Genomic DNA, 26,976 nt, shown 5'->3' with positions numbered 1-26,976 from the left:
AGAGTCGCTGCAGAGAACAAGCTAAGTCTTGTTATATTTGATTGTCGGCGTTGAAGGTGATCAGGGATGCATCCAGAAGTTCATCGTTTCTATAATTACTTAGCATTATTCCCTGAGCTTAAGTGTTTTTATTATATCTTTTCCAGGTGACACAGTTAATTTGATTTGGAGGCTGTGCTTGACAGCGAGGAATCTCATTCCACTGTGACAGCTGCAGGCTTGGAAGGTTTGGGGCTGTATACTGGTTCATGCACACCCATCCTTTGGATATTAGTTTGTAAACATAGACACATTAATCTGTGCAATTAATGTGGCCGACATTAATGCAACAAAATATTTTAACATACGTTTGTTTACTTCCTGTTTACTAAGCTAGGTGCTATGCTACTTCCATCTTAACATCTAACGTTACCCTGCGTGGCACACAGTTTGAGGACCACCACTGTGTCCCTAAAAGACAGTGGTTTGAAAACATCCTGGCTAAATGTGGGGAGATTGTCGGCACTTCAAATACAGCCGTTAAATGATGGAGAGTTGAGAGCAAAGTGCATGAGGACAGCAGGAAGAGTCGCTAGTTCAACATGTTCCACCTGTTGGAATTCTGCCTCCAAAGGTGATCAAATGTGTGTAGTTTTTAAAACAGTGTCTAAGTGTCACACGGTCAGTGCTGTAGTGGTAAAATTAGAGGTGGGTAAACTCTGAATTTTGTGATCATACAGACCTCGACGCGATGCGAAGCAACGCAACACAAAGCGTCGCGACTCTTGTAAGGCTGTCCTGGCTATATTGCATTATGTTATCAGTAAAAGTCATATACAATCAATGACAATGGATAAAGTAGTTTGTAGTTTATTAAATTTAAGAAAACTGAAGAAAAGTATGTCAACACAACAACACAATTGCAGATTAAGAACTATCTACATACGGAGTCTCCTTTTTACAGTAGTGCCCAGAGGGCCTCCTTGTCCTCCACGTCAGGTCCTGCCTTGCACAGAGGAGCCATGAACCCCAGAACACGCGTTCTGGGGTTCATGGCTCCTCTGTGCTTCTCCTCTCTCTATTCGACCTGGTGTTTCTCCTCTCCCTGTGCTCTCTGCATCATTGCCTGTCCTCTCACTGCCTGAAAATTTAAGAGTTAACCAGTTAAGCAGCCTGTCGATCACACTGACAACATAAGTTAAAGGAACACTCATGTACTACCTATGTCATCATAAATAGCCTATACAGCATGTTTTTTTTTCACATTGAGAACTGACTTGTTTTCTAATCTACGCGTCACCAGGCGTTTCTTTTACCGTGCACGACCAGCGAACACAGAGCTACTACCCCCCCGTCGGTCGTTCCGCCCGCAACGACTACTACCCCCCCCTCTCCCCCACCGTCGGACCTTCTCGACCGGTCCGCGAAAATATTGTCTGACATGAAACCGGTCCGTGAGGTAAGAAAGGTTGGGGACCACTGGGCTGATCCACAGCGTGTATGTGCCTCCTGGATCCTGATTGGTCGCTGCTGCAGCCGCAAGGCACGGATTGGATGCTCACAGACCGTAATACAGCGCAGATGAAAAGGATTCAGACTACGGCATTTATATGTTCAACAATGGGAAACGTAGTCTTAGCCGTTTTAAAATTACACGTTTATTTCGGATTATTCCAACGGAAGAATACAAGGCGCAGGGAACTTTGTGGTGCGTAAACGCTATTTATAGGTGCGTAAACGCCATTTCCAAATTCTAGAGGTGCGTAAACGGCGTTTACCCTCCACTACAGCCCTGCACACTGTCTAAAGTAATTACTCATTACTTTTCAGATGTAGTCTTAACATTCATTAAAAACAACAATGAATTTCAAAATGTGAGATTAAAGTTATTTTTTCTAAATCTATTGACAGCCCTATTAGTTTGAGTTGTGTGTCGTTATCGTAAATTGCTTCTATTGTGGGCGAAATATTCATTGAAGCATTGGTTTGGGCCAGATACAGCTCACTTATCTCGTGTGGGCCAGACCATAAAAATCATAGGGGGGGGGGTCCGCGCGGATGATCTGGCCGACAGGGGGACACAGTCATTTTCAAGCGGGCGCTTCTGCCTGGAGTACCGCTGTGGTCGAAAAGCTCTAACGCAGGGGTGCCCACAGTTTTTCAGCCTGTGAGCTACTTTCCACTCAACTTTCAATCCAACTCATGGCGATCTACCCCCCTCCCGCTCGGGCAGTTCGTCCGAATAATAATAATAATTACGAGCAGCAGAGGTAACCAAACGGAACAACAGCGCTGCATATGCGTGGTGACCTGACTTGTTTTTTTTCCAATGGCAGGTGATCGACCGGCACTGTGTTTGTGAATGACCTGGTCCCCCTGGTCCAACGCATGCGCTCACGCACAGAGTGCGACCCCCAGTCGACCTTTTAGGAATAGCAGCTACTTTTATAGAAATTCATGTCTTTCTGTATTTCTCACAATAGCAAAGTCATCCAGCGGGCCGCACTGGACCCCCGGGGGACAGGATTCGGGCCTTGAGTGTCACACCTGTGCATTAAAGGTTCAAACCAAAGACTCATAATACTGACCAAATAATAGTGAACATTTTCTGAATTCATGTTATCTGTGCCTTGCACTACCAGAGAAAATATGCAGATGGCATATTTTGGCAGATTTAGCAGGGTTGATGTATTCACTCATCACTGGAATAATCCACTATAGAAACTGATACTTTATTGTGGTGTCGTAATCTAGCTGTAGTTAAAGATTTCAAACAAGCATGTCTTACCTTCAGTTAGCAGCTGCACTTGTACGTTTTCTGGCCCCATCACTCTGGAATGACAAGAATCTGAGGTGCTTCTTGTTCACCCTGTTTAGCTCAGGAACTGTCAGGCCCACGTTTAAAGAGAGGACTCAAGAGCAGAATGAACAGAAAAAAGGCAGTCTTCATTTGGCTCAAAAATCACAAAAAACTCAATCACTCCATTAGGAGGAAAACACAAAAAGGTACAAACAGGTTGGAGGAGCAGAGTCCATAAATAGAAACTGAAATTCTTATAGAACGGGAACGGGGAAAAGCAAGACCGAACCAGGCAGGCAGAGGGACACAGAGTTAAAGGCGACAGGCTCAGGTTGCAGAATGGTCGGTACACTACTGCACCAGGGAAAGGGAGACATAGACTATAAGACACATGAGGGTTGTCTCTTGCGGTCCGCGGCCTTCTTCACTCTATCCCCCTGGCGAATTATCACCTGCCCAGATGCGGCGACAGCGACGGATCATGGCATGGGCTCGTTGTCCGTGAACATGGGGGGCAGGTAACCAAAAACACAGTCAAAAGGCGTGAAACCTGTGGCTGAGGTAGGCAGTGAGTTGTGGGCATACTCGTTTCCAGCTGCTGGTTGAGGCGTTCGGTCTGGCCGTTAGCCTCTGGGTGGTATCCTGAGGTCAGGCTGGCCTTCGCACCGATGAGCCGACAAAACTCCCCCCCAGAACCGGGAGACAAATTGGGGCCCCCGGTCAGAAACTATGTCCTTAGGAAAGCTGTGGATCCTAAAAACCTGGTTCATCATAACTTCTGCCGTTTCCTTGGCTGAAGCTAGTTTTGGCAGTGGAACAAATCTAGCCATTTTGGAAAACCTGTTCACAACTGTAAGAACCGTGGTGTTACCTTTAGAGACCGGGGGCCCCGTGCCGAAGTCCATGATGTCTGACCACGGTCTGGAGGGAATAGGTAGAGGCTGTAGAAGGCCCATGCGTGGCCTGGAGGAGGTCTTATTTCAGGCGCAGACTGAACATGTCTCAACGTACTCCCGGACCTCCCGCTGCCACCAGAATCTCCGGGCGAAAACGAACATCGTTCGCCGAACTCCCGGATGGCAGGAAAGCAGTGAGGTGTGGATCACCTGCGGGCGCAACACAACCGGGACAAACAGACGGTTCGCAGGGCATCCACTAGGCGGTGGAACCTCACCGTTAACCTGCTTTACCTCATCTGCCAAGTCACAGCTCCAACCACACCGGTTAGTGGAAAGATAGTCTCGGGCTCTTTGGCAAAAGGCTCGGGGTCAAAGAGACGGGACATCAGGTTTGACGTTGCGGGACCACGGCCTGTAAGAAAGGGAAAAAGAAAACCGGTTAAAAAAAAAAGAGCCCACCTGGCCTGGCGAGAATTTAGTCTTTTGGCTTTTTTGATGTATTCAAGGTTCTTGTGATCCGTCAAGACAATGAATGGCTGGTCAGCCCCCCTCAAGCCAGTGTCTCCACTCCTCGAGGGCGACCTTTACCGCCAGCAGCTCTCGGTTACCGACATCATAGTTCCGTTCAGCCTTGGACAGCCACCGTGATAAGGCGCAGGGGTGCATCTTGCTATCCTGCTCAGACCGCTGGGAGAGGACCGCCCCGACCCCTTCGTTGGAGGAGTCTACCTCGATCACGAACTGTCGCTGGGGATCTGGCATGATGAGGATGGGGGCCGAGGTGGCCTTGGTCTTGCTAAAAACCTCCCGAAGATGGTGATAACAGGAGGGCACTGTGTTCAGGTCTGGGTACTCTGGGTCCGCGGTGGCCCTAACGGAGACCAGGTTAAACACAGCCCCTCGTTTTCCTGGAATCGAGAGGTCAAGACAGTCCTCACCCCATCCTATAATCTCTCCCGTTCTCCAGTTTACGTGGGGATTGTGGCGAAACAGCCATGGCAGCCCCAAAACCAGAGCCTGAGACGGTGACTTGAATAAATAAAAACGGATGGTTTCTTTATGATCGTTAATGATTAGCTTGATGGGTTCAGTGACGAGAGAGATGGTGAACAGTTCTGCCCCGTTTAGGGCCTTGGCCTGGATAGGCTTTACTGCCCAGGGGATTTAATGCCCAGCTTCTCTGCTAATCCCCAGTCCATCAGGCTCTCATCAGCCCCGGTGTCAAAGAGTGCGTTGTGCTCGGTGGTGGTGTGGTGCATTACCTTGACGAGTTTGTGTAGTCGAGCTGGGAGCAGCGGACTGCCTGGCCCCTATGGGCCTCTTGGCTGGGCAGGCCACGATGCGGTGACCAGTGTCCCCGCAATAGAAGCAACGGCCTTCTTGTTGCCTTTGCTCTAGCCGGGCCCTTCCCAGCTGCATAGGGTCTTCCTCTTCTTCCGTGGCAGAAGATCAGCGGGGTTTTGGCAGAGAACAGTGGGGAGCCGGCCCGCCCGGTGCTGGGGTGCGCTCCGGAGTTGTCGCGGAGCTGCTGCTCCGCTGTCGCCCGAGTTGGCGGAGCCAATTCTTATAGAACGGGGAAAAGCAAGACCGAACCAGGCAGGCAGAGGGACACCGAGTTAAAGGCGACAGGCTCAGGTTGCAGAATGGTCGGTACACTCCTGGAGGGAGACACAGACTATAAGACACATGAGGGTAATGGGAAACAGGTGGACACAATCAGGGATCAGGGGAGACGATTCGACTGGTGCCACATGAGGGGCAAGTGACCTGAAACGAGAGAGGGGTTAATCTTTCAAAATAAAACAGGAAATGACAAGACAAGGCACGAAGACAAGAAAACCCCAACTTGATCTCACCGCGGTGTGACAGCAACAACATTTGGAGTGTGGAGACCTTGGTGTCACTATACTCTCCTCTGACCTCCATACATCAACATTTTTCCCAACCCTTTTTCAGCCTCCTCTCACGTTACCCATGACTGGGCTGTGAAGAAACCCAGCCCCAATCTGTCTGACGTTAACAAATACAGGCCTGTCTCCAGATCTGTCACAATATCAAATTTTTGTTTGGTGATTATTGCACCAATATTAGTTGCGACAAACATCAGAACATTTATGCCACTGATTACATAATGACAATATAATTTCATAGTAATACAAGTTTTATTCGTCTGAATATTTTGACCTAAATTCACCCACACTACTCCGCTTCCTTCAATGGTTCCGAGTTGCTGCCCGCATCCGTTTCAAAACATTTGCGTACCGTGCAGCAAACAGATCAGGTCCAGTCTACATCCAAAACATGGTCAAACCTTATGTCTCTGCACGTCAATTCTGCTCTGCATCAATCTGCTCCCTCACAGAGAGCTAAACACTGAAGAAATCCTGGCTCCTAAATTACATTACAGGTCATTTAGCTGACACTTTTATCCAAAGCGACTTACATTACATTTTTAACCCATGGCTTTTTATATTTTTGCCCAGGGAGCAATTAGGGGTTAGGTGTCTTGCTCAGGGACACTTCAACATGGGACATGGGGCAGCCTGGACTCAAACCACCAACCTTGCGGTTGCCAGCGCACCCTCTCTACCCCTGCACCATTAAATGGTGGAATGAGCTCCCCAATGACATCAGGACAGCAGAAAGCCTACAGCTAAAAACAGACCTCGACTGACTATACCTGGACTTGTTAGCACCTTATTAGCACCTATGATGGCACTTACTTATAGCAATTTGTACTTTCTTAATTCTTGTTTTTCTGGTTCTTTACCCTCAAAAAAATTAAAGGGAGTTATGCTTAAAATTGTTGTGACAATTCGAGTGACACCATAGTGTGGTTTAGCTTTATTCTGTTTGTTTTGACCAGACCATTTTTGCCCAGTCTTACCTCACAAGGATATGGGCCCTATATTTAATTAGACTGTTTTTCCTGCATCAAAATTAATTTAAACAGCAGCAACAACAACACTCCTCTGGGCAAATAATATGGCTGACATCTCTACAAATTCAACATGACAAAAACATAATTAATGAACTGGAGCCCCAAGCAGCATGATGTAAACAGTTTGTCACTTCTTTGTTGCAGTGTGTGCTACAGAAGGTGTAACTGCCCTGTATGGAGAGATCATTGTTGTACCATGCAACGGTGGAGCTGCGACCCCAAAGGACCTCATATTTGTCAAGTGGAAATACGTAAGTAGATACCCAACACTGTTTTCAACAACTCTGAGTAAAAATTAGTCTTTCTATTATCTTGAGGAGTTTGACGTTTTTGAACACACACCACATTTCCAACAAAGAGGAGCACAATATGATGAATTGGGATTTTCTTTGTGTACATGATTATACATTGTTAATCAATTTCATGACAAAAATGAATGAATGAATTGTTCAAAAATATCACTCTGTGATACTGAGTGTGAAAAACCAATGAAAACATAGTGAGAGGATAAAAACACATTCGTCATAAGAGACACACATTTTCAACAGCACAGCTTTACTCTAATGTTCTTTTTACGCTTACTGATGTGCTCGCTCTTCTAGAAATATTATAGATGTTCACAAGAAAATAGTGAGAGATCGTTATTGAGTTGTTACATTGATTCCATTGGGAAAGGCAAGTATTGCCTTTCCCAAAGTAATGCCAAGTCTTTAGTTATTCTTTGTTTTTTTTGCACATTGGATGTAGGCCTATTGTATTCCATCTTTGGTAACTAAAGTAGTTAAGATTGATCTTTATTGGAACCTTTGCTGTGTCAGAGTATTTACGGCAGTCAATTAAATGAACTTTCTGCCAGTTAGTACTTCAGCCCTTCAGTGTGAGCACTGCCAGACAGAAGAAATGTGTAACGACTCAACCCTCCATGTTCACATGAGTGGTAATGTAAAACTATCATTCTCAGCTAATGCAAGGTCGCAGGTCACTTAGTACAAAACAGAAGTTATGCAGTTATGATTGTGATGCATTGGGTGTGTCTATTGGTGCTGCTACAGTGTAGGAGCCATATTGAGCTGCATTTTATGTTTCTTTCCTTTGAATAGTAGTGAGTGTGTGTGTGTGTGTCGAGTGAGTGAGTAATATGGCCACAGGTCTGTAATGTCTGTATACCCCACCTAGAGGACGGTTGGAAAGCTGGAGTTGGAGCCCAAGGAAAGCCTTTAAAAGACAGGAAGATGCAGCAGTGGGTGTGGCCTGAGAGGGAAACAGTCTTTTGACCGTTTTTACCTCATGTTTTTGGTTTGTAAATTATTCATATCAAGAGCAATAAATGGTCATTGCTCAGCTCAGCCACCAGTAGTAGCTGATCAGGGAGTAAAAGGGACGAACGGAAAAGGCTACTACATATAGATATGTGTAGTTGATTACACATCATATAATAAGTCTTGTTGATTATTCGACGTCATTAAAAAAGTCCTAATATGAATAAAACAGTTCCCTATGTAATTTGCTGAGAAGAGATTGAGATTAATTTCCAAAATATTCCCATGGCCATATACACTCAAATTATAATTATAAACACTTCCCTCCTCAAGAATCATCATGAATATATTTTTGATAAAGTTTGTGCAAAGTAAGGTATTTAAAAATATAAACCGTCATGGTTTGATAACAGTTTGACAAAGCGAAAATTTTCTCATTTTAATGGCCTTTAAAAATAGTTTTTGCAGCCAGCAATGCATGTTGGAACCTTGTAAAAAATATTATATGGTAAATAATGTAGGTGTACAGTGCATCCGGAAAGTATTCACAGCGCTTCACTTTTTCCACATTTTGTTATGTTACAGCCTTATTCCAAAATGGATTAAATTCATTATTTTCCTCAACATTCTACACACAACAACCCATAATGACAAAGTGAAGTAAGTAAGTATTCACAGCCTTTGCTCAATACTTTGTTGAAGCACCTTTGGCAGCAATTACAGCCTCAAATCTTCTTGGGTATGATTCCACAAGCGTGGCACACCTATTTCTGGGCAGTTTCTCCCATTCTTCTTTGCAGAACCTCTCAAGTTCCATCAGGTTCGATGGGGAGCGTTGCTGCACAGCCATTTTCAGATCTTTCCAGAGATGTTCAATCGGGTTCAAGTCAGGGCTCTGGCTGGGCCACTCAAGGACATTCACAGAGTTGTGCCGAAGCCACTCCTTTGTTATCTTGGCTGTGTGCTTCGGGTCATTGCCCTGTTGGAAGATGAACCGTCGCCCCAGTCTGAGGTCCAGAGCGCTTTGAAGCACGTTTTCATCCAGGATGTCTCTGTACATTGCTGCATTCATCTTTCCCTCAATCCTGACTTGTCTCCCAGTTCCTCCCGCTGAAAAACATTCCCACAGCATGATGCTGCCACCACCATGCTTCACTGTAGGGATGGTATTGGCCAGGTGATGAGTAGTGCCTGGTTTCCTCCAGACATGAAGCTTGGCATTCAGGCCAAAGAGTTCAATCTTTGTTTCATCTGACCAGAGAATTTTGTTTCTCATGGTCTGAGAGTCCTTCAGGTGCTTTTTTGCAAACTTTTTACTGAGGAGTGGCTTCCATTTGGCCACTCTAACAAACAGGCCTGATTTGTGGAATACTGCAGAGATGGTTGTCCTTCTGGAAGGTTCTCCTCTCTTCATAGAACAACGCTGGAGCTCTGTTCGAGTGACCATCGGGTTCCTGGTCACCTCCCTGACTAAGGCCCTTCTCCCCCGATCGCTCAGTCTGGCTGGGCGGCCAACTCCAGGAAGAGTCCTGGTGGTTCCAAACTTGTTCCATTTCTGGATGATGGAGGCCACTGTGCTCGTTGGGACTTTCAATGCTGCAGAAATCTTTCTGTACCCTTCGCCAGATCTATGCCTCGATACAATTCTGTCTCGGAGGTCTACAGATAATTCCTTGGACTTTATGGCTTGGTTTATGCTCTGCTATGCACTGTCAACTGTGATACCTTATATAGACAGGTGTGTGCCTTGACATTCATTCAATTGAAATTCATCTTTCCCTCAATCCTGACTTGTCTCCCAGTTCCTCCCGCTGAAAAACATTCCCACAGCATGATGCTGCCACCACCATGCTTCACTGTAGGGATGGTATTGGCCAGGTGATGAGTAGTGCCTGGTTTCCTCCAGACATGAAGCTTGGCATTCAGGCCAAAGAGTTCAATCTTTGTTTCATCAGACCAGAGAATTTTGTTTCTCATGGTCTGAGAGTCCTTCAGGTGCTTTTTTGCAAACTTTTTACTGAGGAGTGGCTTCCATTTGGCCACTAACAAACAGGCCTGATTTGTGGAATACTGCAGAGATGGTTGTCCTTCTGGAAGGTTCTCCTCTCTTCATAGAACAACGCTGGAGCTCTGTTCGAGTGACCATCGGGTTCCTGGTCAGTCTGGCTGGGCGGCCAACTCCAGGAAGAGTCCTGGTGGTTCCAAACTTCTTCCATTTCTGGATGATGGAGGCCACTGTGCTCGTTGGGACTTTCAATGCTGCAGAAATCTTTCTGTACCCTTCGCCAGATCTATGCCTCGATACAATTCTGTCTCGGAGGTCTACAGATAATTCCTTGGACTTTATGGCTTGGTTTATGCTCTGCTATGCACTGTCAACTGTGATACCTTATATAGACAGGTGTGTGCCTTTCTCAATCATGTCCAATCAACTGAATTTAGCACAGGTGGACTCCAATCAAGTTGTAGAAACATCTCAAGGATGATCAGTGGAAACAGGATGCACCTGAGCTAAATTTTGAGTGTCATGGCAAAGGCTGTGAATACTTATGTACATGTTATGTTTTCGTTCTTTATTTTTAACAGATTTGCAAAAAATTGCAAAAAACTGTTTTCACTTTGTCATTATGGGTTGTTGTGTGTAGAATGTTGAGAAAAACTAGAAAATGCATTTCCTGCTGAAAATGCGTTGGAATGCAAAAAGCTGAAAGCTGAAATGAACTTCAGAAAATAGCTGAAAATACAGAAAGTTGAAGGGAATTTTATCACATTTACTGAAAATACAGATATTAGAAAAGCTGAAATTAATTTGAAATTGCTGAAAATACAGAAATGGGAGAAGCGGAAAAGAATTTCCACAGATTTGCTGAAAATAAAGAAATGAAATGACTATAGAAGAAAGAATATCAAAATATTGATGAAAATACAGACATCAGAAAAGCTGAAATTAACTTCAATAGATTTGCTGAAAATACACAGTTGAGAAAAGATTAAATAAATTACAAGAAATTGGTGGAAATACAGAAATGTAAGAATCTGAAATGGACTAAAAAATATTGGAATAAAAAATACTAAAGAAATTTATAAATTTAAATATTGCTGAAAATTCAGAAATGACAAAAGCTGAGTTGAGTCTTAAAACATTTATTTTTTGTAGTAATATTAGTAGTAATTGTAGTTTTGGCAGTAATAATATTAGCATTAGAATAAGTAGTAGTTTTAGTATCAATAGCAGTAGAAAAACTAGAAATAATAGTGTTAGTAGTACTACTAGTTTTATCATCTGTAGTACTAAACTGTTAGTCATTGTAGTATTTGTAGTACTAGAAAATGCATTTCCTGCTGAAAATGCATTGGAATGCAAAAAGCTGAAAGCTGAAATGAATTTTTAAAAATAGCTGAAAATACAGAAAGTTGAAGGAAATTTGAAAAACATTTGCTGAAATTACAGATATTAGAAAAGCTGAATTTGAAATTGCTTAAAATGCAGAAATGGGAGGAGCTGAAATGAATTTCAATAGATTTGCTGAAAAAGCAGAAATGAAAAAAGCTGAAATAAATACAGAAATGAATTATAAAACATTGCTTTTAATAAAGGGATAAGAAAAGCTGAAATTATTTTAAATAACTGCTGAAAATACAGGAAGTGGGAAAGCTGAATTTCTATAGATTTTCTAAATACAGAAGTTGCAGGAGCTTAAATGAATAAAAAAAATACAGAAATAACAAAAGCTGAGATGAATAAAAAGATGTTTAAATTTGTTTGTAGTAATATTAGTAGTAGTAGTAGTTATAGTTGTAATTGTGGTATTAGTAGTACTAGCTGTAGAAGTAGGTTTAGTATCAATAGCAGTAGAAACAGCTGTAATACTAATACTATTAGCCATAGTAGTATTTGTAATAACATTAGTAGTAGTTGTAGTATTAATAGCAGTAGAAATACTAGTAGTATGGTAGTAGAAGTATCAGTTGTAGTAGTACTACTAGAAGTACTAGTAATATTCGTAGTGGTTGTAGTAGTATTTCGAGTGTCTTTATCATATTGGTCTGTTGACAGAAAGCATAGCTGCGTCATGTGACTCCACTAATCAGGTAATAGGAGCAGCTGTGAGTCACAGACAGAGATACTGCAGCGTGTGTGCGAGTAACCACGGCAACGGCGCACCTGGGCTCATTAACGAGCTGCTGCAAAGGACTGACACAGGAGTTACACAGAATCCACACCTCAAACAAATGACCACCAGTGCAAAACTATAACAGCTATCTAAAAAATACCCAAAAGACTCTACCGAACGCATGGATGTGTTCTTTATGTCTGTCTCCGGTAATAAATACGGCTCCTGTCGCAGTTTACAAAACGTGTATCTTCTGGATTTTTTGAGAAATATGTCGTCAGATTTGTATTGGAGCCTATGGGGCTTTTGGCAGAGGTTGTGTCACTCTAACACTCCTTAAGCCAAAACTAAAGAACTCTGGGATTCTATGAACACATTCATCTAATCAGCACAACCATGCCCTCATTAATCTGAAGAAATGAAGCCTCAACAGTGTATACTTTGGCTGCAAGGACAGAAGTTCCATATTTTTTTAACCAGATTCTGGCGCTGCCCCACACTCTAGCCCTCGAGGTCCCCCTCTAGCAGACGCAATACACACTCATGTAAAAGTCAGAAACGGAGCGAAGAAGTAGTGAAACATAAAAAAGTAGAATAGATATCAACAAGCAGTTTTTTCATAAAACAGTTGAGACTTGTGTCAACATTTGAAAGTTGAAATGGTGTCTGTAGCTGAAAGATTGGCGAAGCTGAAAAATCTGAAAGTTGAAGAAGTTTAAGAGGATTTGAACACGATCTCCATAGGAAAATAGAAGAATAGAAGAAGAAATATTCATGATTATTGATTTATATAAATTCAAGCTTAAGATCTAGAAAGCTGAAAAGTCATATCACCCCTCCCGGGAAAGAGCTGAATATTTTAACATTTGAATGGTTTTAATAGCTGAAAGTGTGAAGCAGTTGAAAGGTGGCGCGGAAGAAATAGAATAATAAGTTGGTTAAAGATTCGAAGAACAATAGTTGGATGCTTAATGCATTCTAACAATAATGAATTTAATCCATTTTGGAATAAGGCTGTAACATAACAAAATGTGGAAAAAGTGAAGCTCTGTGAATACTTTCCGGATGCACTGTACATTATTGTACTGAGAATTTAGTATTTTGAGGTCTTCCCTCCTAACTAAGTTCTGAGCTTCTGATCTTATAAGTGTAATTTTAAAGACAGGTGATTGAATGCTATTCAATATAATGTTAAATATGATTTTGTTCAGCGTCATTAGCAAACATTTGAAGATTACAATCCAAATCATTGCAGGCATTGGAGTCTGCAATCTGTAAATTACAACTGGTTTGTTGTTGTGTGTTTTGGCCAACTCTAAATTTGAGAGGTTTTATTCATGACATCCCTCTAACATCAGAAACAACATCAGGAGTATGATTCAACCAAAGTTCTATCTAAATTCAATTTTTTTTCTTACCTCAAATAGAGGCTCTGCTATATCGATGTTATGTCTTTATTTGGGGAATTTGGAGACATTTAAAGATTGCTTGGACACTGCTTTTGTCATGGGACCAAATGAGCAGATTCATTATAAAAATAATCCAATGTTGCAGCCCCTAAAGGTTGGATCTCTTTTTTAATTCAGGTATAGACTAAAATACGTTCCTCCCGATTCTGTTTTTCACCAGACCTGTCTGTCCTCTCTGTCTGTTCAGGAGAAAGATGACGGCACTGCTGGCGATCTGTTGATCAAACAGGCAAGCAGCAAGGAGGCCACGGTTCAGGCCACGGACAATTACTCCGGCAGGGTCAGCATAGACGACAAGTTAGGCCTGCTCATCACAGAGGCCTCGCTCAAAGACCAGAAGATCTTCACATGTATGGTGGTGTCGACCTCCAACCTCATGGAGTACCCCGTCTCTGTCGTTGTTTACAGTAAGCTCACTACTAACACCACACAATGTCTATCCCATTGGCCGTGAGTCACACGCATTTCAACCAGTTCACACGCCACACCTTGAGGAGGAAACAAGTATCCTGCTAACGTTTTATCATGCATGTATGGTTTTCCCCTCTCGGCCACCGTACGTTCGTTACTAAGCAGCATAGACGCACAAACACACGTGACAGGTGGAGTCTTTTGGTAAAACTTGAAAAGACCTGGTCAGTGCAAGGCAAGGATTTGGCAAAACATAGCAGGCGTAGGAAAACCGGTGAAAAACTGGTGATGTAACCGAAAACAAAGAGGACACAAAGAAAAAGAAAAAACTTTTCCACGAAAAATGGATGTCCAGTCGAGAATGGCTGGTTTTACGATCCAGCCAAGAAAATAATGTATTGCACTGATTGTTGGATGTACGGCAGTGAAATGGTTAGGGAGGTCTCTTTTGTAGTTGGGACAAGCAATTTCAAAGTGGAAACAATAAAGGACCATGAAATTTCGGTTGGCCATGTCAAAAGCGTTGCGACGCAAGCCTCCCGCAGCGCACAAGGCTGCGATTGGTCTGCTAACTACATCCTTTACGGAGTCTCACATTTCCGCTTTCATAGCCCGATACCGCCATTATTAAAACGAAGAATGTTTACGAGAGAACGGATCAGATTGAAGAACTTTTGTCGGAAGAAATGCGTAAATATGACCGCTTATAAAAAGTCATTGGCGGGTTGTTTAAGCGGGTTGGATTCACGGAGGGAGATTGCCGCAAACGCCGGTTTGCCGGTCGAGAGGTGCACAAAGTTGTGGAGGAAAATACGAGACAAATGTGTCCGCGATGAAAAGCAGCAGTGGGGCAATAAAGTCTATGATAAATAAATAAACAAATAAATAAATAAATAGACGTGACTCTCTAGATCGTCTTCAATAAAAACACGTTACTCCGCCTGTTGTTCTGGCGGTGAACTGCTCTGCAACACACGCAAGACTTTTAGAACCATGAATTGAAACGAGTGCGTGGACGCAACGACGCAGACGCAGAAGCATGCGCCAGCCTTTAGGGAGAACGTCAGAGGAGGGATCCCTCTCCCGGGATGGACAGACTACAATGGGTGCCATGTGTACAGAATGAAAGATAAAAAAGATACATTCAATTCCTATAACAGAGACGATTCAAATAATTGCGAGTACTAAGCCAGGTGTACGGCAGGACCAATGCAGGGACAACCACCATCACCAGCCAGTGCAAAGAAGCTAATACGGGAGTAATATGATCCCCTTTCTTAGTTCTTGTTAATACATGCTGCAGCATTGTGAATCAACTGGAGAGGCTGAAGAGATTTACAAGAGCAGCCTGATAACAAAGAATTACAGTAATCCAGTCTAGAAGTAACAAACGCTTGAACTAATTTTTCTGCATCACTTTGAGACAGGAAGTTCCTGATTTTTGATATGTTACGTAGATGAAAAAAGGGAGTCCTTGAAGTCTTCCTTCTTCATTCCTGACACATGCTAAATACCGTACTTTGTGGGCGAGAAGAAATTACATAATTCACCGGTCTTAGATGTAGTCTTCAGACATAAATGAAAAAACACCTTTTTACCGCTACCTAGCGTCTGTGTTGGAATCTAAAGAAGATGATTATCACAAATTAATTTTAGAAATGGGGTCTTGGTCCGCCCACTTACTTTCAAAAGGAAAAGCTAGCTCTATGTGACGCTAGGGGGCGCTCATCACACTCAAAGCATGGTTCTTCTCCTCGCTGGCTGCCATTTATATATATATATATATATATACAGAGCTATTCTGCTTGGAGTGATGTGAAAGTACAGTATTAAGATTGAGTTGTCTTCATAGAATTTAGCTTTAATGCTAAGCGTGTGTGTCTGCAGTCGTTTGTTTTTTTTCTTCTCACAATGCATCTTGTTACGTAAATTCCAAGCAATTTCCCATGCTGGTTCCATCTGTGACTTCAGTCAGATGATGTTGAACCTGCGAAATTTCTGTTAAACTTCATGAATCTGAATGAAATGTCTGATGAGTGTGAAGACTGCAGCAGTATCACTTATTTCTCATCATCTCCATAAACTCAAAACGGAAATACTGCAAATAAGACGAAGACGAAGAAGTTTACATTGTTAAGAGATATTTCTCAGGTCAAAATCTCTCAAAAGAAGTATAAAATCACAACTGTCGCAATATACCTCCATACATGTACATATTACATTAATCGATCACATTTAGAAGAATTGTGTTACAAAGATGCATACCGTTGCCCTGATTATTAATTATTTATTAACGCTTTCTGCAAAAGGATCTTGATTAAGTCCTTTTTAAATAAACAATCCAACATCGGATTTTAGATTTTGTTATGTTTGAGTATGTACGTTTTACATTTTTCAGTCCTTAATCAAAAAACAGGGACATTTGTCAAGGGTATTCAAAGATGCATGCAGACATCTAAAGGCAGTTTCTAAACGGTTGCTTCGTTCTAGTTGTATTACTACTCAATCTTGTTGCTATGTTAGTTCCTCCCTGTGCATTATAAAACACAGTTATAGAGTTTCACTGACTGCCTATATATTACTTGACATTGACATTACTTGACATTGCCATAGACAGAATTCTTATTATTATTAAGGTTATTGACAGTATGACGAAGGATATCCAAACCACTTTATTAAAACCCTGACTGAGCCTCTTTTTGTAATTCCCAAACATGATTGTCTGCTTTTGGGTTTGCAGAGAAACCGTCTTCAGTTGAGATTATGGACAAGTCTGAAGTACTGCAGAAGGACAGGACAACAACGGTATGATTCCCTCCAGCCTTTACATTTTAATGGTCTGTGGTCTGGAAGTGTGAAGCTGTCCTGAATTCTGCTCATGTGATGGTGTGTGTCGGCTTTGGTATGTTTTCACCCGTAGTGTTGTGTCCCGATTGCAGATTAAATCTAAATGTAAATATATACCTACTTTCATTCATAGTTAAACAATGACTTTTGCAAGAGTTTCTTTTCACATTTTGATGTTTGTTTTAATCCCTGAACACACACACGTACTCACACACACATATACCTATATAAGCATCTTTTGGAAAAATGATTGAACATTCAAAAAGCAGGCCACATTCCAAGTGGTCATCTGACTCTCTATCAAGAAGTGCACATTTACTACACCACAGTTATGCATTTATTATGGTCGAGTGAGTGCTGGTGCCTCCATTGGTATTCCCACTTAAGAAATCTTCTGCTGAAGAGCTTTAAGCATTTTGTGGTAAGGCGCAGAGACAAGGAGAGATGTAGGGAAGAAAAAAATAAAGGGTTTCAGTTTGATATCTTGCAGTGGGGAATGATGGAGGCCATGGCTGCTTCATACGCAAGTGGAATTCCAAAAGAGAGAAAAGTGTCATGTTAAGTGGGAAAGAATGCAACAAGCCTGTCTCAAACTGTCTCAGCCATGAATCAGCCGAGGTGCGTTTTTATTAGATCACCAAAGCCAATCGAGTGCCTTCTTTTTAAAGAAGTAAAGTAAGCCATGCTGCTGGTTTTAAGAGTTAATATCATCTTACCGTTTCTACTAAATGGCAACAGTATTAATAATAAGCATCTCAACTGTATTAAATGTTTTATAGTATACTAATGTAGTGTTTATGCAGATATCAAGATACATTTCTTGAAAGGCAAAATATGGTTGTTAATGTACTATTATTATTATTTTATATAATACAATTTTTAAAAATGTTGTAAATTTTCTTTCACAAGTGTGTGTGTGTGTGTGTGTGTGTGTGTGTGTGTGTGTGTGAGAGAAATGTGAAGCAGAAGCTAAGGGTGGATTTAAATAGTCTATTCCTTACCACTATTCCCTGACCTATGTGGAAAGCGTCATTGGGTCAAGAAAAGATGATTGGGAGAATTCATGACAATTTAGGAAAAGACAACCAGTGTTTAAGGAATCTGACTCCACTTTCACTAAGCGTCCTGTTTAGTGAAAAACACAACCAGTGTTTAAGGAATCCGACTCCACTTTCACTAAGCGTCCTGTTTAATGAAAAACATACAATCCTGAATGAATGAACTAAAAATATTACTTTGTTTGAGATCTCTTCCAGTCACCATCTTTATCCATAATTTAGTCAAGTTGAGTTGAGCTCTATTGTCTCTGACTCAGTGGAGGAATCATACTCAGTGGGAAACATGCTTACTACAGTACAGTGAGCATGTGAAACATTATTTCTAAGCATCTGCTTGACATGGACGTAACTGAAAGCTGTTTTGATGACACATTGACACATTCCAGATAAGATCATGTTCATTCCATTTATCATTCAGCCTCCACCAGTTACATAGTACCAAGTTGCTTTGTTACACCCAGAGTACACATCAGATATTTTGTTGAACATCATCACGGCTGTTAGGATAAAGAACTGAGTTGTCTGTTCCGGTGAAATTAAATGACTGCAGCTCTGCCCTTTGTGGTTCTTTGGGTCTCTTATTTGGAGCTGCTGTATTTACTGGCCAACAGCAGAAGACTGGTTAGACTTGCATTTTAGTGCAAGATAAAATAAATGCTTGTTTTAACAAGGTAATTAAACCTTAAATTAGATGCTGAAAGTGTTTCTACTGAACAGTGAATGCTGGATCCCCTGAGAGAAGGCTCCAAGGCATGTACTGTATGTGTGCCAGTAGTACAGGAGAGGGGAAATTAATGATCTTCAGACTCACTCGTAGGCGGGTTCACACGCAGCGGATCTCTACTGCCGTTGCAGACCTTTTAAATCCGGATGATGCAGCAGGAGATAGGAAGACAGTGTGTTTAAGAGCACAAAAACAATTTCATTCATAGGAGGAGAAAGCTGTTTGTCTTTCTTGGTCTCCGTCCAACTTCCTCCTGCTAAAGTTAATTAAATTTGACACTTTTCACACTGATGAAAACAGATTTAATCAAATAAAGATATACTCTTCAGGCCTTCCGTATGTGTTTCTTAATATGCTCAATTCAATAGCAGAAATTAAATAAATCCGTCCTGTGAGTATGACTAGGCAGAATTTGTTTAATTGTTTTGCTCAGGTTGGAACATGTGTTGCGAGGGATGCCAACCCCGCAGCTGCGATCACATGGAAAAAGAATGGAAAGATCCTGGTAGCTGATGGGAAAGGTAACAATGACGCACAATGAAACCAATCTTTAGTTCCACTGGATGCTGTCCTCCCCCTGGGTGAGGGAAAGGAAATTAACTCATACTGTAGACCAGTGATTCTCAAATGGGGGCATGTTAAGGCACTCCAGGGTTCAGAAATGGAATTTATATTCAGTAGTGTATTTAATTTCATTATCCTAAAATAGGGGTACTTCGCTGAAAAAAATATTTCACAGGGGCTGCCACTGGAAAAAGGTTGGGAACTACTGCTTTAGAGTATCTAAGACAATATAAATATGTAATTCACTGAAGGATACAATTACAGGATTCAGATTATTGTCTATGAGATCAGAGAGTATTAGATGGCGTAAAAAATACCAAAAAGTTTGGTGAGTACGTACCTGAAAGTAAAGACAATCATAAAAGTCTTCCTAAAAAGCAACTTAGACTTCAAGACTTTTCTGTGATTCCTAACTTTACACAATCTGGACTGGTTTGATACAACAAAAAACGTTTACTACTAGACCAAAGAAGGCTGAATGCTGCGTTTATTGCGGTAGCTGTACTGTTTTGTATGTTTTTGTAATCCAACATTTCCTCCCTAATCCTCTGCAGCCATTGTCATCACCCCAAGCATAAAGCTGGACCCTGCCACGGGCCTGTCCACCACCGCGTCCATCCTCCAGTATGCAGCCTCCAAGGAGGACGCTGTGGCAGTCTTCACTTGCGTGTCCAAACACCAGCTGAGCAGTCAGGAAGCAGAGCTGGAGCCTTTCCCCGTTCACTGTGAGTGGAAGACAGCGCAGCCACCAAGCTCTACAGCTGTATTACACCATCTGCCCTTTTTACTTGCAGATATGCAATGGGTTGTCTGTGGTAGAGTGATACTTGTTTAATGCTCTTACATTAGGGGGATATTTATTAAGACTTTGCAGCACTTTTAGATGGGTTTCTGATAGATGTTCTGTCCAGCGGAAATGGAAGAGAAGCAGCACCACTGGCCTGGAGGGAATGATGATCTATATAAACAGTCTCTGCAGACAAATATACTCCCGTGCACACACTTCCACACACACATTCAGGTGCACACAGAAAGGCCAAAGGAAACAGGTATTTATGGAAGTTGGCCTGATATATTTTTACAAATATTAACAGCAACAATCTTGTCAAAAGGATCTTTACATTTTCAGTAAAAATCTCTTCTTTTGGTTATAACATTGAAATATGTAATATTTCCTCCCATGAGCCTCTGGTTTTTCTCATGAGGGATAAGACAAGCTCGCAATTCCAAACTGTTTCAAACTATATTCCGAGTTTAGTAAAAGATTAATTATTTGTGTAAGAAGTTGCTACAACAATCCAATTGAAAGTTGTGTCCTTACATAACATAATGATGATTCTATGTAAAATGCACATTCCTGTATGGTTTGTGTAAATGATTCTCAAATAACACACAACATTATTCACACAAGAAAAATGCTCCTAATGCTTATTTACAGTATGACAAACACATTATGGCTAAAAACAACATAGTTAAATTAATAAACACTATGTACAAAAAAAGGCAGATTACTGGAAGATCTTTGTAAAAATGGAAGAGAGAGAGAAGTGAGGGCTGATTAGCAAGTACAGTAGTCAACTATGGCCTGTTGCAACTTTTGTTTGAACTTGTTAAGAGAGGTGAGGGCTGTTAGTTTGAGCGTGTTTTGTGCTGAGTTCCAATCATTTGCAGCGGCAAAATGAAAGGAGTTATGAACAAACACAGTACGGACTTTTGGAATGATGAGCTGAATGAAGTCACTGGATCTTAAATGGCGATTGCTGTCGGAAATTTGCAGAAGATGTGAGAGGTAGCCAGGGGTCATTCCCAAAATGGATTTGTAGGTGGGTGGTGAAAGGTGCACTTGTGCAAATCGGATTGCTGAGTGGTGAAGTGTGTCCAGTTTTCTGAGGGTGGTCTTTGATGGCCATTTTATGAATTAGTCAAATAGAGGAAGGATGGTCATTTTCACAAGGGTTAATTTGGCAGAGTGTGTGAAGGAGGCCTTGTTTTGATATAGAAAACCCAGTCTGGCTTTGACTTTAGCCAGAAGGATTTTGATGTGTATGTTAAATGAGAGAGATGAGTCCAACCAGAAGCCAAGGTATCCAAGCCAAGGTAGGAGCTGACAAACTCCAGCCATCAGCACTGTAGATCTTGGGAGGGCTGGGTATGATGAGGTGAGGGATGATGAGGGAAGCAATAATATGAGCGGCTGATTTTAAAAACACAGGGTCGAGCCGATCAGTTCCAGCTGACTTGTTTGAATCTAACTTAATGAGTTCACCCAGGAAGAGAAGCAGTTAATCCTGTTTTAAGAAGTAGGTGTGTTAGATGAATCTATTTCAAGGGCAGCTGCACCAAAGAAATTAGATGATTTCACGAGATATTGGTTTAAATGTGTGGCCATGCGTTGTCAGTAACAACAATGTCATCCAAAATTTATTGGCGTTAGATCCACTGGCTGAGAATGACTCACTGATTTTAGCTTTCCTGATCGCATGGGTTGTTTTGTTCCTGCATTGTCTGAAGGCCAGGCAGTCAGCAACAGCCTGAGAAGACCACGCTCTCCACCATAAGATGTTTTTTAGGTGGATCAGGGCAGCCAAATCATGACTAAACCAGGGAATGTAGCAATTGTTCATCCGGAATCGTTTCAATTTCTCAATGATTAGGCTAAAGGTGATTTTGAAATAAGACCAGGCATCTTCAACTGAAGGGATGAAATTTATTCTTTCCCAGGATGCAGCTGCAACATCTTGAAGGAAGGCCTGATTAAGTGTTTCAGTGAACACTTGGTCACAATCACCGGTGGATGTTTGACAGAGAGGCCGGAGCGAACACATGTATTGGCACAGTGGTCACTCAAATCTTAACTCAAGACTCCACATCGGTAGTTTGATGGAGTGTTAGTGAGAATAATATCGATTAGGTGGTAGATGACAGAGATTTCAAATGATGTCTGGTTGAAAGAGGTTTAAAGCATTATATTGCTGTGTAGCTAAATCAGGGGGGTTGATCATACTCAGTTTAGGTCACCCAGAAGAACTCAGAAGAAATATGAGGGGCCAACAGTTCACCGAGGGCTCTTAATGTGCATGCTGGAGCAGAGGGGAATTTGGACTGTTAACAGTAACAGTCCAAATTGCGTGGGAACTGATTTAGACAGCATAACAAAACATTGCAAATGGTCTTTTACAAATATAGCCACGACGAAAGATGTTGTAACCCGGTATTCTGATTTCTAGATCCGAAACACCTTTCTTAAGCCATGATTCAGAGAAGAGCCAAAACATCAGGGTTTGCAGTGTGCACCCAAGATTTTGAATGTTTGGCAACAAACTAAAGATATTGACATGTAGAAAGCCCAGTGATTTACGATCACAAAAATCATTGAACGACAGATTAGAGATGGTGGGACCATGGATAGCGGGCCCTGGGTTTGGGTCAACATTTGCAGAGATGAAGAACATGAGAATGATTAACACACGTTTGACAGTGCTAAAATGTTGCATATGGTTATCTTTCATTGACGGTTTGGTCAAAATGAAAGAGGAGGAGCCGTGAAACTGCTGCAATAACATGTAAGAGTACAAAGGAATACGCTTTGTTACACACCAAGTAGGAAGTCCAAAAGTCTTTGTAAACCAGAAGGATGAGACGTCCCTGGTTGATAAACTAAAGTCCAATGTACCAACAGCGCTAGAAATGATGGCAGTCTTGTTAAGGGTTTCGGAAAGCTCTCGAGGGAGGCCTCACTCCTTTGTTCTCGTCCCGGCCGGAAACGAGGATACGAATGAGTCAATTCGTTTTAATTCAAAAATCAAAAAGTATTTAATGACTAAACAACGTAATAGGGATTACAATTACAAAGTGAAATACTAAGCGAACAGTGGAATATTTCGCGAAATAGAGAATCCTCTGAGCAAGTCCAAAGTGTCTTATCAGAACGGCTGCAGGGAAGACTCTGCCAGTCCTTTCCCCCGCCATGGTCCTTTGAAAACTCTTGAGGTGTGTCTTCCTTGGTGCATTTGAATGTCATTGGCCTCTTCTCCAAAGGGTCACCTCCTCCATTGTCCCTTCCACGTCGAGGTCGAGGTGTGAAGCTGCAGCTGTAACCTGAAACCTCTCTGTACTATCTGTCCCTCACATTCCAATGCACTCAATGTAGATACAGTTGGCTTTATGCCCCAATGAGTGAAATTACCAAAGCATACATCGTTTAAGTCTTCATCTTATAACTGGTACACTTTAATTACAACAACCCATCATTAATGATCCCCGTTCATCACCCTTCATCATAAGATTTAAGACAGTTCATGTGGTTCAATTCTCAAGACATTTGCCTCTGTCGGCTGCCTCGCATTAAGTTGTTCATTTATTACCTGACAGGAGAAAAAACTCCCAAAAAACCCTCTTTGGGGATAAAATTGGAAGAAATCCATAAAGAACGGCAATTGGCATCCGTCCCCAGGTTTTAACATCACATTGTAACAGAATGTAAATGTGTAGAGTGTTTATACGATTTAAAAGACTATAAACTGTGTTTGATTCACATTGTATTCACTTCATCTAACATGTTAATGTAATAACTAATCTAACATCACACAAACTACAATTCTATCACTAAACATCACTACACGTACTACAAATCCTATGACTAGACATTCACTTCTACTTAAAACCCCAACAGTCTCCTGGAAAGGCAGGTTGTATGAGCTGATATGATCCAGAAAATAGAAATGATTGTGAACCAAAAAAGCCAGGAAGGTTTTAGTGGATGAAACATGTCCAAACTAATAACCAATAGGTCAGGCTGTAGAAAGTTGATGAGGCCCTACCACATGAGGCTGTGGTAGGGTGAAGAGGGCCAGGCTACAGCTAGCAGAAGAGGCTAGGCTGTAGCCGATTGAATTGGAGATTGAGCTGATTGAAGACACCCAGATGATTTGGGAATTGGTGTGACTGGTGACATTCTTGTTTTAACGCTGAAAACGGCTCTGATAACCAGAATCAGTTTCATAGAGAAGATAATCAGTCAGGAATCTGGAAGCATGAATTAAGTTGCAGTATGAATCCTCCTTCGAGCAGTAGCACCATTAAAATTACTTTTGTGACGCCTCAACACTGGCAAAGGAAGCATCATCATTTTAAATAGTATTTTGGGTCGTCTGTCCATCAGTACCACCCTCACCAAAGGTAATTTCATCAAATATGTCACAAACATCCATCTGGAGTCAAGGATGAACTGATTTTAGTTCAAAGTCACTTTGACTTTGCTATAACTCAAGAATAGATATTCTAATAAACCGAGGCATGAGAATACAACTAACCCCTGTGAGTAATACATATTTGATCATAGAAATTGTAAAGACAAATCTAAGCTCCGAAATAGACTCTTTCCAGAAACCTTTTGTGTAGCCACAGTTTGTTAATGTTTGATAAAACATTCATGCGTTGTCTGTGCGGTGTTAGACAGCGTAATGACCAGCTGACTCAAATGCATTCAGTAAGAATCCAGTGCTTTATAAAAGGGACACACATCCCTAAACTTTTGAAGAGCGGATTGAGTGGCTCAGATCAATTCATTACAATTTGTTTTTATTAACTGAAAATTACAGATTTGAGGGCTTTACGGTCTATACACATCTGACATCCTCACATCGGCACAGGAAAAATACCCACCCCAAAAAATGAACAAACGAAGAAACTTGCGGTAGAGGGATCCTTTACAGAATGAACTGTGTAAAAGTCATCTTCAAACCACTTATCCTTCATACAGGGTCACAGGGGGGCTGAAATCCCAGCTAACTTCAGGCGAGTGACAGGGTACACCCTGGACTGGTCGCCAGCCAATCGCAGGGTTAACACAGAGACAAACAACCATTCAAACACAGGCAATTTAGAGTCACTTATTAACCTAATCCCCAGAGCACATCTTTGGACTGTGGGAAGAGCGCGTGTACCCAGAGAGAACACAGACACAGGGAGTACATGCAGACTCCACATAGTTCGAAAGTCGAACCCAGGACACCACCGTGCCGCCCCATGTAAAAGATGTACCCTATACAAATTTAAGATTCATAGTTTTATATATCTGTGCTGCTTGAAGGTTGAATTGATTCAGTGTGGAAGAGATTATTTTAATTATCTTTGAAGCTTTACATGCTTCCCTTTTCCCTGAATAACTCTCTGAATTCCTCAGATCCATCGGAGAAGGTGAGCCTTCAAATTTTGTCCAAGGGGCCCATTGTAGAAGGAGTTAACGTAACGCTGAAGTGTCACGGTGATGGCAACCCTCCACCCAGCTCCTTTTACTTCCACATCAAGGTCAGTCAGAGGTCAAGCGTCAACCTAAAAGTAAATTAAAATAGGTGATGATGGTTTAATATCTCATTTTGTACCTGCTAAAGTTGTTTGTTGTTGTTTTAAAAAGCCCTGCATGCCTGATGGATCTGACGTTTGCTATACATATTAATGTATTAAGTGGATCTCTCCAAGAAATGTCTCCTGTCTTCATCATGTTATAGGAGAATGACAGAAGCTAACAGTGCCTCCTCCTGCTCTTCTCTCTCCGCCAGGACCAGAAAATGCTGGTGAAAAATTCAGACACCTACACTTTGGCCGCCATCAGCAGAGAGGCAGGGGGTGTATATAAATGCTCCCTGACTGACAACGAGAAAATGGAGGCATCACAAAGCATCGTTGTTAGCTGTGAGTACTTGCGGTTAGGATGTTGTACCTCAATTAATTAGTAACCAAACAGTCATACTAACTTTGTCTTTGTGGGGTCTGGCGCAGGGTACAGAACCTGGGAACCGCAAGGTTGGTGGTTCGAGCCCGGCTGCTCCATGTCCCATGTCGAAGTGTCCCTGAGCAAGGCACCTAACCCCTAATTGCTCCCCGGGCAAAAATGTAAATGGCCATGGGTTAAAAATGCAATGTAAGTCGCTTTGGATAAAAGTGTCAGCCAAATGACCTGTACTGTAATGTAATGCCTTTGCCTGAATCCACAGCTGCTCATTCAATAATTCCCTCCACTCTAACAATCAAATCAAATTCATACATACATGACATTTGATTAAACAACTCACTCTAGCCACCGAGCCATAGTTGCCCCACTTTGATTGAAATGTATTTCCTTCCTATAAATAACAAGGCACTCCTATTCACTCTAAATAGAGTCATGGGAGCAGCGTAATGTTAATCAAATTTAAACTTTGTGAGCAGAGCCTGGCAGGGAGGCAGATCAGTAGGTGCCTGGCTGAAAGGAGAAGTGAGCAAAAGTGTTTTTCCATCCAACCATACACAAGCTCTCCCATGAGTAATTACTCCCTTCTTCCCTGGTCCCATATTACACCTTAAAGAAGCATCCCACTTCTAATTTGGTTGGTGAATGAAGAAAGAACAAAGTAGCTCTCTAACCTAGGCATGTTTTGAGACTGGGTGTAGAAGAAAAATAAGTTTGGCTGTTGCTCTGTTCAGTTGACTGGCACCAACATGAATGTCCAGGCAGCTAGCAGCTAAACATTGACCTATGTGTTAAACACATGTTTTTTTCCAAAAACGTTCTGCATTCAAACACATGCTTCTTTTTGTATACACCCATATATTATATGTATAGTAAGTATAATAAGTATAGTATAAAATTAGCTTCATCTACAGCTATACAAAGAAGGAAAGCACTTAGACGATACAGGTTGAGTAATATGGATGTTGGCTTAATTATTTTTAGCATAATTGGTTGGATAGTAATTATTCACAAGACTGATGTGAATCTTATTTAGAAAGTTTATGCATCAAACACCTAATGCACCACACTACCACAATTTTAAAGATGTTGTGTGGAAAACATATACTTAAAACATTGGACCATGTTGGGCATAATTTTATATTTGTGTTATTCTCTTAATACAATGAGATCTCCCTTC

General features: G+C 41.7%; 1 protein-coding gene across 2 annotated transcripts in view; it reads left to right on the top strand.

The window, feature by feature from the left end:
* alcama (activated leukocyte cell adhesion molecule a) overlaps positions 1-26,976 on the top strand; it is a 59,649-nt gene that overhangs the window by 17,082 nt on the left and 15,591 nt on the right. The window contains exons 2-8 of one of the 2 annotated variants that reach the window (XM_078107245.1): positions 6,764-6,870; positions 13,623-13,869; positions 16,614-16,678; positions 18,936-19,023; positions 19,621-19,791; positions 25,251-25,375; positions 25,627-25,759. In XM_078107245.1, coding sequence (XP_077963371.1) covers positions 6,764-6,870; positions 13,623-13,869; positions 16,614-16,678; positions 18,936-19,023; positions 19,621-19,791; positions 25,251-25,375; positions 25,627-25,759 — 936 coding nt within the window. The remainder of the gene's footprint in view (positions 1-6,763; positions 6,871-13,622; positions 13,870-16,613; positions 16,679-18,935; positions 19,024-19,620; positions 19,792-25,250; positions 25,376-25,626; positions 25,760-26,976) is intronic. The other variant, XM_040181967.2, reaches the window with a different exon arrangement.

The sequence above is a fragment of the Gasterosteus aculeatus genome, chromosome 7 (assembly GCF_964276395.1).
Source record: "Gasterosteus aculeatus chromosome 7, fGasAcu3.hap1.1, whole genome shotgun sequence".
NCBI classification, from domain to species: domain Eukaryota; kingdom Metazoa; phylum Chordata; class Actinopteri; order Perciformes; family Gasterosteidae; genus Gasterosteus; species Gasterosteus aculeatus.
Note: the sequence above shows the minus strand (reverse complement) of the source record. Positions and strands in the feature narration are given on the sequence as shown.